Source organism: Vipera berus, assembly GCF_964194415.1.
Source record: "Vipera berus genome assembly, chromosome: 1".
Lineage (NCBI taxonomy): Eukaryota > Metazoa > Chordata > Lepidosauria > Squamata > Viperidae > Vipera > Vipera berus.
The window spans coordinates 64,224,546-64,238,003 of NC_138202.1; the positions used below are offsets into that span (position 1 = coordinate 64,224,546).

The following is a 13,458-nucleotide window of genomic DNA, read 5'->3' on the forward strand; positions in this document are numbered from 1 at the left end:
TACTTGAATGAAAATCGGAATGCAAGGCAGGAATGCATGCCCGGGATAGGGAACTCAACGAGCGTAGGGAAACATTGCGTAACGATTAAGAGCGTCCTGCTCATCTCAGATCAAAGATACTATTTACTTAATCGTCCCGGCTGGTCCACATTGCACCATTCGTCTTCGGAGCAAAGCAATTTTTGGCTGAATTGCATGATCCAAGCCGGCTGCCCCGGCTTCCAGGCAAGACACAGGTTTATAGAATAGTAGCTTGTGTAACAGAATGGGAAAGAGTCGCTTACGTCCCAAGGGTGAGAAAATCTTCCCAGCTTTGGACAAAAGGGAAGGACTTCAAGAGAATACGGTTTTGTTTTGTTTTTTTTTTGCAAAACTCTGCTCCACTATCCCTGACTTCCCGTTCACCCTACCCCCACCCCCACCCCCGGGTACATGAAGTACTCAGCTGCTTCAAACTCTCAAGAGTTTCCCCCCCCCCCACCTTCCCATTCCGGAGAAAAGCGGGTGCGTGTTGAATTGTGTAGAACACCAGATATCCCTCCGCTTCCACCGTGCAACACTTCAACAACCCAAAAAAAAAAAAAGAAAAAAAACCCCGAGGGAAGGACGAACTATTTTCAGGAAACTAGCTCGTACCAGACCCCGGGCGGTAGAAATCAAATGGCCGTCCAGGAATGAGAGCGGGGTTTAGAGCAGGGGTCTTCAAACTTGGCCCTTTTATGACTTGTGGACTTCAACTCCCAGAATTCCTCAGCCAGCTTTGCTGGCTGAGGAATTCTGGGAGTTGAAGTCCACAAGTCATAAAAGGGCCAAGTTTGAAGACCCCTGGTTTAGAGAATTGATTCGGATTGTGTTTTCGCTCTCATTTTTGTCTCGGGAAAGCCAATTCCGCATCAAGAGAAATTCTTGCCGCGTCGGCAGGCGGCGACTCGAGAAGCTCCACCGGAGAGCTTTCGCCAAACTGACAATCCGAGCTCGATCGCCGGAGCAGACTTTCCTCTCACGGCCTCCTCTCAAGTTCCTCCTTGGGAAGTCGGCTCAGGGCCCGATCCGCGCGGGCCTACCTAAGCCTCTTTAACCAGAGGGAGAGCGCCAGCTAGCTCGCTCCCTCCCTCTGCGCTAAAGCAACGTACTCTTTTAACTCCCAAGACCTCTTCACTACCCGAACTAAGCGCGCCTAAGATACTATAACGAGCTTTGCCGGACGGGGAGCGGGGCGCAGGTCGCTTACTCCCCTTCAAGGGTGTTCGCGCGTGGGCTTGGGCAACGAAGAGTAGCTCTACTCCCTCCTCGACTGCTCCCCGCTACGAAGTAGAGTGGAGCAGCTGGGGCCGGGTCGGCGTGCTGCTCCGTGGCACTTTTTTTGGGGGGGGAGAGAGAGAGAGAGAGAGACCGAAGGGCTCCTTTGCGTGCAGCAGAAGTAGGCTGGAGCTGCCCCTCCGCCCCCATCGCAGTCTGCAGCCGAGGGCTCCCACCCATTCCCCGGACAGCGGGTTCCCCCCCCCCCGCCGGCCCTTTGGCGAAGACCGCCGCCTTGCCTTCCCAGCCTTGGCGGCGGAAGGAGCTTAAAGTCAACGCTTCCGCCCAGTTCTCCCGAAGGAGGGGGCCAGCCAGGCGCTGGGGAAAGGGCCGCAGTTCCTTCTGGGGGTTGGGGCGCCGTTGCTTAAAGTTGCTTTTCCTTCTGCTCCGGAGAGGGGGAAGAGTCCAGCTCGTCCGCCCGCTTGGCTTCTTCCTTCTCAACCACCAGCTGCTGGTGACGCATCCACCCTCCCTCGTCTCCGGGCTGCTTTAAAATACACCACCACCCCCCTTTCTTTCTTTCTTTTTTTTTAATTCTTTCTTTCTTTCTTTCTTTTTTAAATTCACCTTCCCTCCTCCCTCTTCCTCTCGCTCCGGGCTGAATTAGTTCCTCTCCCAGTGTGGCGTCTGCTTGCTCCCAGAACTCGTTTCCTTTCCTTTTCCTTTCCTTTCTTTTTTTCCTCTCTCCCCCTTTTCTTCGCGCGCTCGGCGATTTTGGGGCCCGCCGGTCCTGGTCGAGTCTGGAGGAATTTCTGCGGCTCGCCTTTCCTTTCTGGCGGCAGAGGGAGCGGCAAGCCACGGCAGCGAAGGCCAGCGTGCGGAGGATGAAGGACCTGCTGCAGTAGCGGGCAATGTGGGCTCCTGTCCGGGTGCAGCTGCAGCCAGACGAGGACGTTGGTCGGGAGCTGCGCTGCGGCTAAGAGGCTCCTTTCGCTTTTTTCCAAACGAAAAAAGAAAAAGAAAAAGTAGAAGCTGCGATCGGTGCCGCTGACGGCTCTCCCTCTCCCCCCCCTCCCCTCCCCTCCCCCGCTAGAGCCAGTCTGAGTCTCTCTGGAGGTGGATTGGAAGGCTGCTGTTTTACCTCCCACCCCACTCGAGGATTGAGGCCACTCTGGCGGAAGGGTGCAAAGGGGGGCTAGATCTGGGGTTTAACAATGGTAGGGCTTCTGGTGAGCTCCTGCTGCGCCCTGGCCGCGTCGGTGCTGCTCCATCCCGGTTTCGGATCTCGGTGAGGAAAAAATGAACGAAGAGACGGCGAATTCTAACCATGAGTAAGTTACCTTTCCCCTCTTACTGGAATCGGTTAGTTAAAGAGAGCGGTGTATTCCTGATGACCTCCTCCCCCCCCCCATTGCCCCATTGCTTTTCTTTAGCCGAAATGTCTGTCCGTGCCTACTTATCTGTAGGAAATCTTGTTTTATTCGCTGCTTTTTGGAAAGTCACGGCAGTCTGGGATATAGGGAGGGAGGGCGAGTTTGTTCGTGCTTATCCCGGATTAGCAAGGGCCTGTACTCCGCCTCTTGATTTAATCTGTTTTTCATGTGTATGTTTTATATTTCGAGTAAAGTGTGGGAGCTTCATCCTGTAGGAAACTGGCCCTGAATTTTAATTGGATGAGTCAGTCAGTCCGTATAAATATTGTTAAACCTTCCCCTGAAGCTTAATTTTGTAATGAGCTGCTGAGACTTTTTCCTCCATTAACTAGAAATTGGAATGAGGATGCTTCATATATTTACAATAATCAGTTTATAATTAGAAAGGCTCTTCGAGTTCATTCCCAAATGAGCAGTTTTTGTATTATAGCATTCGTGTGTTTGCAGAATAGCAATTTTCAAATATTGGAAAGCACGTTAGCCTTGGCACAGATCCTGAACTTTCCCTATTCTTTTAAGCAATGAACAATGTTGACATTATCTGTGACACCTACCTTTTCAATAGTTACTGTTATTTTAAGGAATGAATAACTATTTATTGGATGTAGTTCGAATTATGAAAAAAAAATTCTTCCGGTGAGGTGGTAATTCCTTTCTCCCCCCCCCCCCCCCCCCCGTCTGCGGTAGTTAAATGTGAAACACATTTCTTGGGCTTGGTGGGAAAGGGGCACTTGTCACTTGCAGATGTTCTTCCAAATAAAACAATAATCCTTTAAGATGGGTCAGTCAGAAACTACTACTTTTGTTAACTATGTGCTTTATTCTTAAACTAAAACGACAGGGGATGAACCTAGACTGCAATAGACAAAGTACAGTTGATAAGGTGAAGTGTTGCAATACTGCTAGAACTGCGAGGGAAGCAGCCGCCGCCATATTTTCTTTTTTGTGAATTGTTCTAATTTGCATACCACAGTTTTCATTCATAAAAAAAAACCTACGCCACGTTTTGTCGTTGCTGGTCCTGCTCGACAGGGAGTGGACTTTTTGTAGAATGGTAGAAAAAGAAGATTAATCGGTACACGAGTTAGGATTTTCTGGTTTCTTGTGTTGAAAAATGCTGCTTCTCTGGTTGTTGACACTGTTATGTGGGAAATAGCTCGGGAAGTGCTGAGAGCACGTGATCCACTCCATTCATAAAATACCTGGCTGGCCATTCACAATGCAGTGCAATGTCTACATGGAGCAATTTCCAGATCAAACCTGATTTTTATTTTGAGGAAGATATTACATCTTACTATGTATATCAGCATTGCTGACATGCATAGAAAGTAGTATGCTTTGAAACGAAAATTTAAGGGAATTTCAGTAAAACAGTAATGCCACTGGGAATTGCTGTTCTTTATTTTAAAGTGAAGAATATTTCAGTATGTACTTCACTTTTAAGATATGGCACATCTAACAGTAATTGTAAATGAGGGACAAATGATAGCATGAAAGTGACTTAAAGGGTTGTTAATCAAGTTTTAAAATGCTTGACTTCAGTTCTGCAGCTCTTAGCTGACATACTATATACAGTCTTTTAATTTCAGAAATGTTAATATATTTGTCAATGAAAATTTAATTTAACAAATAGTTGTGTTTATGGTTCTCTCAATTGTCAGTGAATCATTTCAGTAAGCTGTAATGTTGTAAGAATAAATGTTTTCGTCAACACTTGAAATTCAGGGAAAGAAAATGATTATAATGTAAAATATGTTGATGAAAAGATTTTTTTCTGTGGCACATTCATTATTCTTTTGTTCTTACAACATATAGATGTAACAAAGCAGAAGAAAATGCTAGAAGATCCTGTTTTGGTTGTTGTCAGATTTGTTCCCTTCATGTGTCATTAGTCTGTTGGTCATATAATTCTGCTGATTTGTGAGAATACTTTATAGTTAAAAGTGCTATATAGGTTGTTAGTAGTTACTGCCATCCATACTTAAAAGACTGCTTTTTTCCCCTGAAATGTGGCAACCATTGATTGTAGTTAACATTAATGTACATAAATTTTGCATTCAAAAGCTCATATTCTATTGAATTGCACATACCTATATTGTCCAGTTTGCTATTAAAGTATGGATCTATTATCAACCAATATGAAACACTAGTAGGCACAGTTTAGCAGAATTAGGTTCTAATATAATGAAAATATATGTGTATGTGTGCACATACACACACAAACATACACACTTCATCCAAAGAATTTGCCATGGAGAGCCAGTAATATTTTCCAGTGAGCATTTATTTTTACTTTTATGGCTATTTATTTGTAGTTACACAGGGCTTTTTTAAAAGACAACAGAGAACTGCCAGAACATTTTACTCAGCCAGAGAAAGCATTTTATGGTTGAATAATGCTATGCATTATGTGAACAGAATTGACAAATATTTGCTAATTCAAGCTTGCATTGTTTGTGTTTAAATATACAGATCATAGCAGTGATTTTTTTTAAAAAAATACTGCTTTTGAGGTCATACTATTGGCAGTTTTCATACTTACTATTCGACCATTGGATTTATTAGAAGCTAATATTTTTGCGTAAGCAGCAGATCAACTAAATACTTTTGCTTATGAAGTTAAAATGGTACTGTTGATTTCAATAATAATCGATGTTGTGAAGGTCATTTTAGAAAAAGTGTTTCAAAAATATAGATCCACCTTCGCACACCCTAACTAGTTTATTTTCAGTTTTCACTTCACACTGTCCCAAAGTGCCATCCTAATTCAGACTTTATTCCTAAAAAAACATTTTATTACCAAAGTATAATACTCTTAGGGTATGAATGAGCAACTAAAATGGTAACTGTTTCCCTCCCTATTCTTTCAGCAAAAATACTTACTGTTTTGTTGTTCTCACATAAGCCTGGTTGCAGGCCTTGTATACTGTCATCATATACAGTTGACAATTAGTGAAAGGGCAGATCTTGCTCTCATTTCAATCGAGTTTGCTCTTTGACTTTGCAATGTGCCAGAAAGTCTGCCTTTATTATTAAGGGTCAGATATGCGTATTAAAGTAGTTATTTGGGGAGGATTTGGCTCAGAATCAGGCAAAGGTCTGAGGGTAAATGAAAGAACTAAATATCTTAAAATGGGAACAGCTATTTGAGTTGCTGTCGTAGGTTGGAACTAATGTAGCCTTTGCCAGCTGCATCTCTGGGTCGATGGCCTACATACCGTATATGCTTCTTGATTTTATGCTCCAGCTATTATGACATGACTTTAAAAAAGTGTTTATTGTACATTACAGAAGAACTAAAACATTGATATTGAGGAAATTACATTGATAGTGAAATTAAATTAACATTGACAATATTTGTGTCTTAAGCACTGGTTATATGAAGTTTTAGATTTAAAATACAAGGATTTGTGTACTTAATAAAGTACTTCCAATAAAAAATATCAGCATATGTATAAAATCACATTTAATACATCAGTATACCTTTTTATGATATAGACAAATGAAAAGTTCTATATACTCACACATGTATCTACATTGACTATTAATTTGCATTATATGGAGAGAGAAGGTACTTAACTCTGTATATTTATTTATAACATTTATTGGTCTCCCATCTCGCCATAGGGTAATTCTGGGCAGCTTAGAGTCATAAAAGTATGTCTATACATATATATTTAAAAAAGAAATCAAACATTAAAATCTAAGGACATGTATAAGCCTAATATTAAGGACAACTTAAACCTTACTGTAACTATTGTTAATGTAGCTATTGCTAGATGTCTTCAGAAAAAAGGTTTACTCAATAAGTTGCAAAATGAAAATAACATAAACATTAGAAAGGAGGAAAGGTAAAAGATAAGTAGCACGAAAATCAGTATAAGCCGAAGAAAAAATAAATGGGGAAAAAAATGACCTGTTAGCTTGAAAGTGAGGAAAATGAGGCTATAAATTGCAGGTTATAAATAGCATCAATATGTGTCATTTCATTTAGTTGTTATTGTAAAGGAACATTTATATTAGAGGTGCAAAATTTTAAAATTTCAAACATCTTTGTAAATATTGGAAGAAACCCTGCTGAATTTAGTACTATGTTGTAACCTTTTTTGCATCTGAAAAACACCTCAATACACAAAATTTTTAAGAATATTTGGCATATATAAATTTGGCATTCAAAGCAGAGCTCAGCTTTGACCTCTGACAATGATATTCCTACATAACCCCCTTTTATTTTTACTATTTTGTATTTGAAATGTGCCTTCCTTGAATTATAGTGGCTCTGAAAACCCATCAAGACTTTACATGGGATCATTTTTTTCTGATATTGGTAAGAGTCTTATGAATATCCTCTACAAAGGTATAAAATAGGAAATACTATCTTAACCACATTTAAATATTTCTTTTTTAAAATGGCATATAGAGGCTAGAGTGGTGATATAGCCCAGTATGATTTCAACTGCTGTTGGAGATGCAATTCCAAACATCCCTTAACCACACTGAATATTGTAAACTTTACTTTTGAATATTGATAGGACTGTGCATCAAGTCTTTAGTTTTACTTAAACTTGTAGTATAAATATGGACTGATTCAATTCAAATGAAAGTAAATTCAAATCATTATCAAATCAAGTTTAATTCCTAATGACAAAGTGTGGAAAGAACTCAAAATAGGCATTTCACAGTGCTAAGAGCACCATACATGCTTCACAGGTTGCATACTTCTATTTCACATGAATATTTTTGAATGCCTTGCGCAGCAAAGCATAATGCTAACAACACAGACATATCCATGTTATCTTTTGGATGACGCTGTGGAAGTTGTTTCGCCATTACTTTCCTGCAGGATGTTTTTACCATCTATTAGTCTTTAGTTTCTTAGGGCAAAGTTAATATATAAATGCAAAGAGCAAAATGCCTTTTTTCAATTAGTCATGTTTAAAACATTCTGGCTCATTAAAAGGAATTAAATAATTTTAAAAAGCATGAATTTGCCATATTGATCCTTTGAGTCTAATCACTAAAATAGCTGTTGCATAAATCTTTCATTTTAGACCATCGGCTTCTTATTTATAAAAAAAGATTAATAAAGTCATGATCAGAATTTCTGTTGCTAAGCAATGCTGTCGTAAAGCGTGCAATCATGTTACCATGTTGCTTAGCAACGACAGACTCCATTGCCACTATTAAATGAATCCCATTGGTCATTAGGAGGAAATCCAACCCAAGCCATTCTCAGCTTGGTTTGTCTCAGTTCTCAGCCTTGGTAAGAGGAGCCTTGTCTGCTCCTCTTAAATTCCCCTCACCTGCCTATTCCGTTCTATCACTTCCCTTTTGGTTGCCCGACACAGCATTTACTCTTTGGTGGTGGCAGCGCTGGGTCTTCAGCAGTCTCAGCTGGCCACCATTGTTCCTGGGCCACTACCTCAGCCCCAGTGCTGCTGCCATGGAGTACTATCTTAAATCCTATGCTGTAGCACCGGTCACAACACAAAGTGCCCATCACGCTGCACTTCACCAACCTTGCTGCACCCAGCTGATCTCTATCATCTTCTCAAAGCATCAGGAGCATGGAACGAACGAATTGGAGAACAGTTGAGTGTGGCCTTTTTACAAGACCTCAACAACTTTCCAAAGCATTGTGAGAATGGTGCATGTGATTTGGAAAATTCTCCAAACACTATTTGGGCAACAGTATGAGCAGCCTTGGCAAGAAGGCCTGGCATAGCGATCAGCTGCTTTTCATGGGGCCAGGCTTGTCAGCAATGGGAGAATGACGGTAAAGTTCAGCTGGGCCTGAGGAGTTGGTGGAGGCTTTGCGCTGTGGCGCTGGGATAGATGGCTGCAGCATGGAGTTCCTTGGTGGACCCGAGACTAAAGTAGAAGCCTGCAGCACTGTGGGTGAGGTGAGACTGCTGAAGGCCCTAGGCCTTTAGTTCAGCCTCAGTTTGCTGTTGTAGCCAAAGAGTGCCACTGAAGAGCATCCAAAGGACACAGATGGGGAGGAGATAGGGGGGAGGGGAGAGTTAAAGTGCCCCTGCAATTATAAGAATAAGCGGGCTGCCAAGCACCCAAATTTTGTTCATCTGACCGCAGGAGTACTGCAACAACCGTAACTTCAGGGAGCACTCATAGGTACTATTGGTTCAGCACCACTGTAACTTCAAACGGTTGCTGAGCAAACAGTTGTTAAGTGAAGACTACCTATATACCTCTATCTTCCTAGGATCCATTTTTGTCAATGGATGGAAATAATCAAGGAGAAGCAACCTGGAATTAAGGAGAAACTTCCTAACAGTGAGAACATTTAACCAGTGGAACCGCTTGCCTCCAGAAGTTGTGTGTGTTTTCCTTTAGCCAGGGTGGATCCTATATGTCAGGCATGTCAAACCCGCGACATCACAACGTATCAGGACCTTTTCCTCATTGCCGGCAATGGGGTGAGCGCGGTTTCGGCGTGACGTATCCAGCCCGAGGGCTGGCAGTTTAACATGCCTTCTATATGTTAAGCGTTAAATTTAATTGACCACTTTTTCCTCCTTTTTTGTACACTATTTTTTTTTCTTTTTTTGTTGTGGTTAGGGTTGAAAGTATGTTTTTGTTTTGTTACATGTTGTTTGTTATATTGTTCTGTATTTTATTCTCTATGATAAAACAAACATAAAAAGTTGTGGGTGCTTCATCACTGGAGTTTTTTAAGAAGAGACTAGATAGTTACTTATCTGAAATGGTATAGGGTCTCCTGCTTGAGCAGGAGGTTGGACTAGAAGACCTCCAAGGTCCCTTCCAGCTCTATTCTGATTGATTGATTAAAATATATATTCTCTACATTATCAATTTCATTGCCACAGTGAATTGACAGGCTTGGTTTCTTTTCTTTTTAGCCATTGTATGGCTAAAAATGACATAACAATATTATTTTTATTATTGTAAACTATATTTTGCAGCCTTTCTTGTTCAATGCCACAAATAAATTAGCTGAAGTTACTGTGGTGTTAAAACTGCTTTAATTAGAACAATCTTACTCTTTTAGGTGTAGATTTCAAGTAACTTAATAAGGTAGGCTTCCATATTTTAAAAAAGGGAAAGCAAAAATAATCCAAGGGAAAAATAAATTTATTATGTCATCAATGCCAAGTGATTTTTGCATGCTAAATAAAAGGCACTTGCCACGGTTTATTGGACTACTGATATTCCAACTGTCTAGCAAGGGCTGCTAAAATTCTGGGCTAAAATAATTTTGCCATTGAAACATAGATTCACTTATTTTAAAAATGATTGATCATCTGATATCTCATCCTTCAAATCCAGGACCATGAGCAAGGTTGCATTCAGCCATAATGAAAAACTAAATTCTGAACCTGCTTATGGTCTGAATCTAAAGCCTATGTTCATGTTTAATAAATGAACTGAAGTATGCCATTTCATTCCTTATACCATCAGCTTAAACATCTTTTTTTTTCAAAGCTGGACCTCACACACCTATAAATGCTCACCCAATGTTGCTATGGCAATGGAAACATTTCTGCATACTTAACAAGCCAAAGTCAGGTAATAGAAGCTTTGCAAAAATACATTCAGTTAAGTATTCAATGCCTAGGGCATTGAAAAATAAAGTTGCTTATAAAAGCTACTTATCAAAACAAAAAAAACCCCAGTAGATTTAATATGATTTTTTATAGTTTGGGCAGTCCTCTGATCTGCTAACAATATTATTAGGATTGGAGGTTTCTCAGCAAACAACAGAGGTAAAGGTATTGCTGCAGAATGATGATTTCTTTGTTAAGGGGGTGGTGTTCAACATGGGTCATGCTGCATATAGTAATAAAATGAAATGCAATCCAGCTATCAAAAGTTGAATTACAGTTACATTCAATAAGAAGTGCTTTCATTTCGGTCTATTTGCATGAACAAGCTTTGTACACACCTTTGGTTTTAAAACCAAGGGCAGTAGCATTATTTTTTTTTCTTTCGATATTTACCAAAACTTTATTGCTGCCTGAACATAAATATATTTCCAGGAAAACTGTCTACTTGTAAAATTCATCAACTATTTTATTAGATCCTCCTATTTTAAAAGAAGGGTTTGTTTTATAGTGAAGTCTGACCTTGATTAGAGTTAACCTTGGTTCATTAGTAACCAGATGTAATGTGTTGGCCTGCTTGCTCTGGGGATCAAGCTGCAGAATTCATTTTAGCAGGGTAGCAGGGGGTTCATTATCAAGGGATCCTAAAGTCCTACCATGATTCAAGGGAAGTACTTTTATTATTTCTTCCCCTTCTGGTGCTTTCGGCTTTTAAACTTATTCTGTAGAAACCAGTGGCTGGCAAACTGAATAGCAGGCTTGCAGTATCTTATGGCAGGGGTCCCCAACCCCGGTCCATGGACCGGTACCAGGCCGCGCCATGCCAGCAACCGGTCCACACAAACAAGCAAAGCCCCATCCGTGGGATGCAGGCAGCACATAAAACCACACACTCTCCGGTCTGTGGAAAAACCTCTCTTCACGGAACCGGTTCCTGGTGCCCAAAAGGATGGGGACCTGTCTTATGGCTATTTCTAGTCCCTGTCAGAGGCCCATTTCTTCCTATCAAATTAGTAGCAGCAGACCTTGCTATGGGAAAGCCTCTAGTACTGCATCTCTAGTCACCAGTCCTGGAGAAAGTTCATAGTAACTTGGCATATCTTCCTCAGGGACTTTCTTTTTGCTTTCATGATTGGAAATGAGACTTAAAGAGGGTTGTTAGGATTGTTTTTTTCAACAGGCAGTTGATGTGCTGAGGGGTTTCTGGTTAATAGTTTGCAGAGATTGATTAATTGGTTGTGTTTTCTTATTTTATTCCGTGTGAAGATGTAAGGGGCTTAGATGCTTCAGCTATTGCTGGCCCTTGAACAAATTGTAGTTGCCTATTTTTCCTCCTTGCTGTGTAAAGAATTTGTCTCAATATTGATAGGATGAGTGTGTTCAACATTTTGGACTAAGCATTCAAACTGTGAAACTCTTGCAAAATGTCCAAGCTTTATAGTAGTGAGAGAACATTTATGTAGCTGTCTTTGTCTCTACTAAATTGCAGTAATCAATGAATGGAGAAGTATTTCAAATGTAAACAGACAATCTTGCAAAGGTAGCTGTAAAACTTTGATTGCTCTTACTTGCTGGACTGCTTTAATCCAGGCATTTCCTTGCCGTGGAAAGCTCAGCACTCAACACTATGCTAAAATGCTAAGATTTTACATGGCATTTGAATGGGTGTATGTGTACATAATCCTCTTTGTTCCAATCCCTGTTTCTTTTGGCCATTGTAGGGGCTTCCTGTTTCCCCCCATCTCTATCATTTATTACATGTGTTGGGTAAAGGCAGTTCCGATTGAATATTTGCTTTTCTTCTGGCAATCACTTCCTGGTTTTGTTCATGCTGCATTTTATCAACTCTTTTATCACTAGAATACAATTTTATGGCTAAATTTATTGTGGCTTTAAATGTCTATTATATAATATATTATAAAATATATGCACTATATTTTTGAAAACCACAGCACTGATCTTCTGCCCTGTACTGTGCAAATATAGTACAATAATTCTGCCTTGGTTTTATGAATGAATTGTTTTTGATAAATTATTTCCTAATTTCTATTTTCTAGTACTATGGTTTATGATGCAGATCATGTATCTGTGCCATTAAATGAAAATACAGCAAGAGTGCATAAAATAAATCTTAAGTCTTGTAACTCACATTTAATTAACTATATTAAAACTAGAAATCCAGAATTGCTAATATTTTACATGTGACTGATACTGAAAACTTATGTTTAAATAAAATGTACTACAGTACAAGTATAAAAAGTATTTTGATACGTATTTTCCTACTAGATTCACGTCATTAAATATACTGTCAAAATGTACTCAGTTTGTGAAATGAAAACACATTTTGATTTTTAATTGTGTTCTTATTTCAGATAGGAATATTACATTCAAATTAGATATAATAGTTCTGAAGTTCAATTTCAATTTTATTCTTTGAAAATGGGTTTTAATGCACGCAGATAGAAAGTGGTGATTGAACTAAATCGTCCAATCATTTGTATTTTAAAAAAATAAAACTATATAAACTATACACATTGTCATTCAGCTGTTCCTGTTTAGCAATCGGTATTGGTATTTGGATATTTAATTGAACGCACACACCATTGTGTCCTGCACATACAGCCACAGATATAAGAAAACTGTATCGTGGAGCACCCCTATTTAGAAAAACCTAAACTGAAGATTACATTGAAAGAGGAATGTATTCTATTGGTTCCAGATAAACAGCTGATTTTTAGGATTTTAGATATTAAGTTTGTAGAAATGCGATATTTTATAAATTACCCCAGCTTTGCATAGTTTTGCGTAATATAATAATATTAAATAAGTTGATAATAAACATATTTTTTTCAATCTTTTAAGTTTATATTTTTACCTTTAGCAGAATTACAGAAGATTGCAGGCACAATATCTCAATACCTCTTTTAAGTGGATCTCTCCCCTGGAATCTTATCTGTCCTACATGCTCAGATAAAATACTTGAGAGTCCTCTCTTGGAAACAACATACATATTTCCCCAGGTGCTGTAACTAATAAGGTGGATTTCCCACCTAGAGGGGTATAATGTGTTTTGTGGATTCTCTAGTACCCATCAATTTTATTTGTTATGATTTAAACTACCGGTATATTTTTTTGTTTCTTACTACCCATATTAAATAAATAAATAAATCTTTTTTAAAAAAACGGTGTTTAAAAACAATTTT

General features: G+C 39.6%; 1 protein-coding gene across 1 annotated transcript in view; it reads left to right on the top strand.

Annotated features, from left to right (window-relative positions):
• The first annotated feature begins 1,134 nt into the window (after positions 1-1,134).
• SPRED1 (sprouty related EVH1 domain containing 1) overlaps positions 1,135-13,458 on the top strand; it is an 82,685-nt gene continuing 70,361 nt past the window's right edge. Inside the window, exon 1 of the mRNA XM_081345873.1 lies at positions 1,135-2,570. Within this exon, the coding sequence (XP_081201999.1) occupies positions 2,539-2,570 (32 nt within the window). The 5' untranslated portion in view covers positions 1,135-2,538. The remainder of the gene's footprint in view (positions 2,571-13,458) is intronic.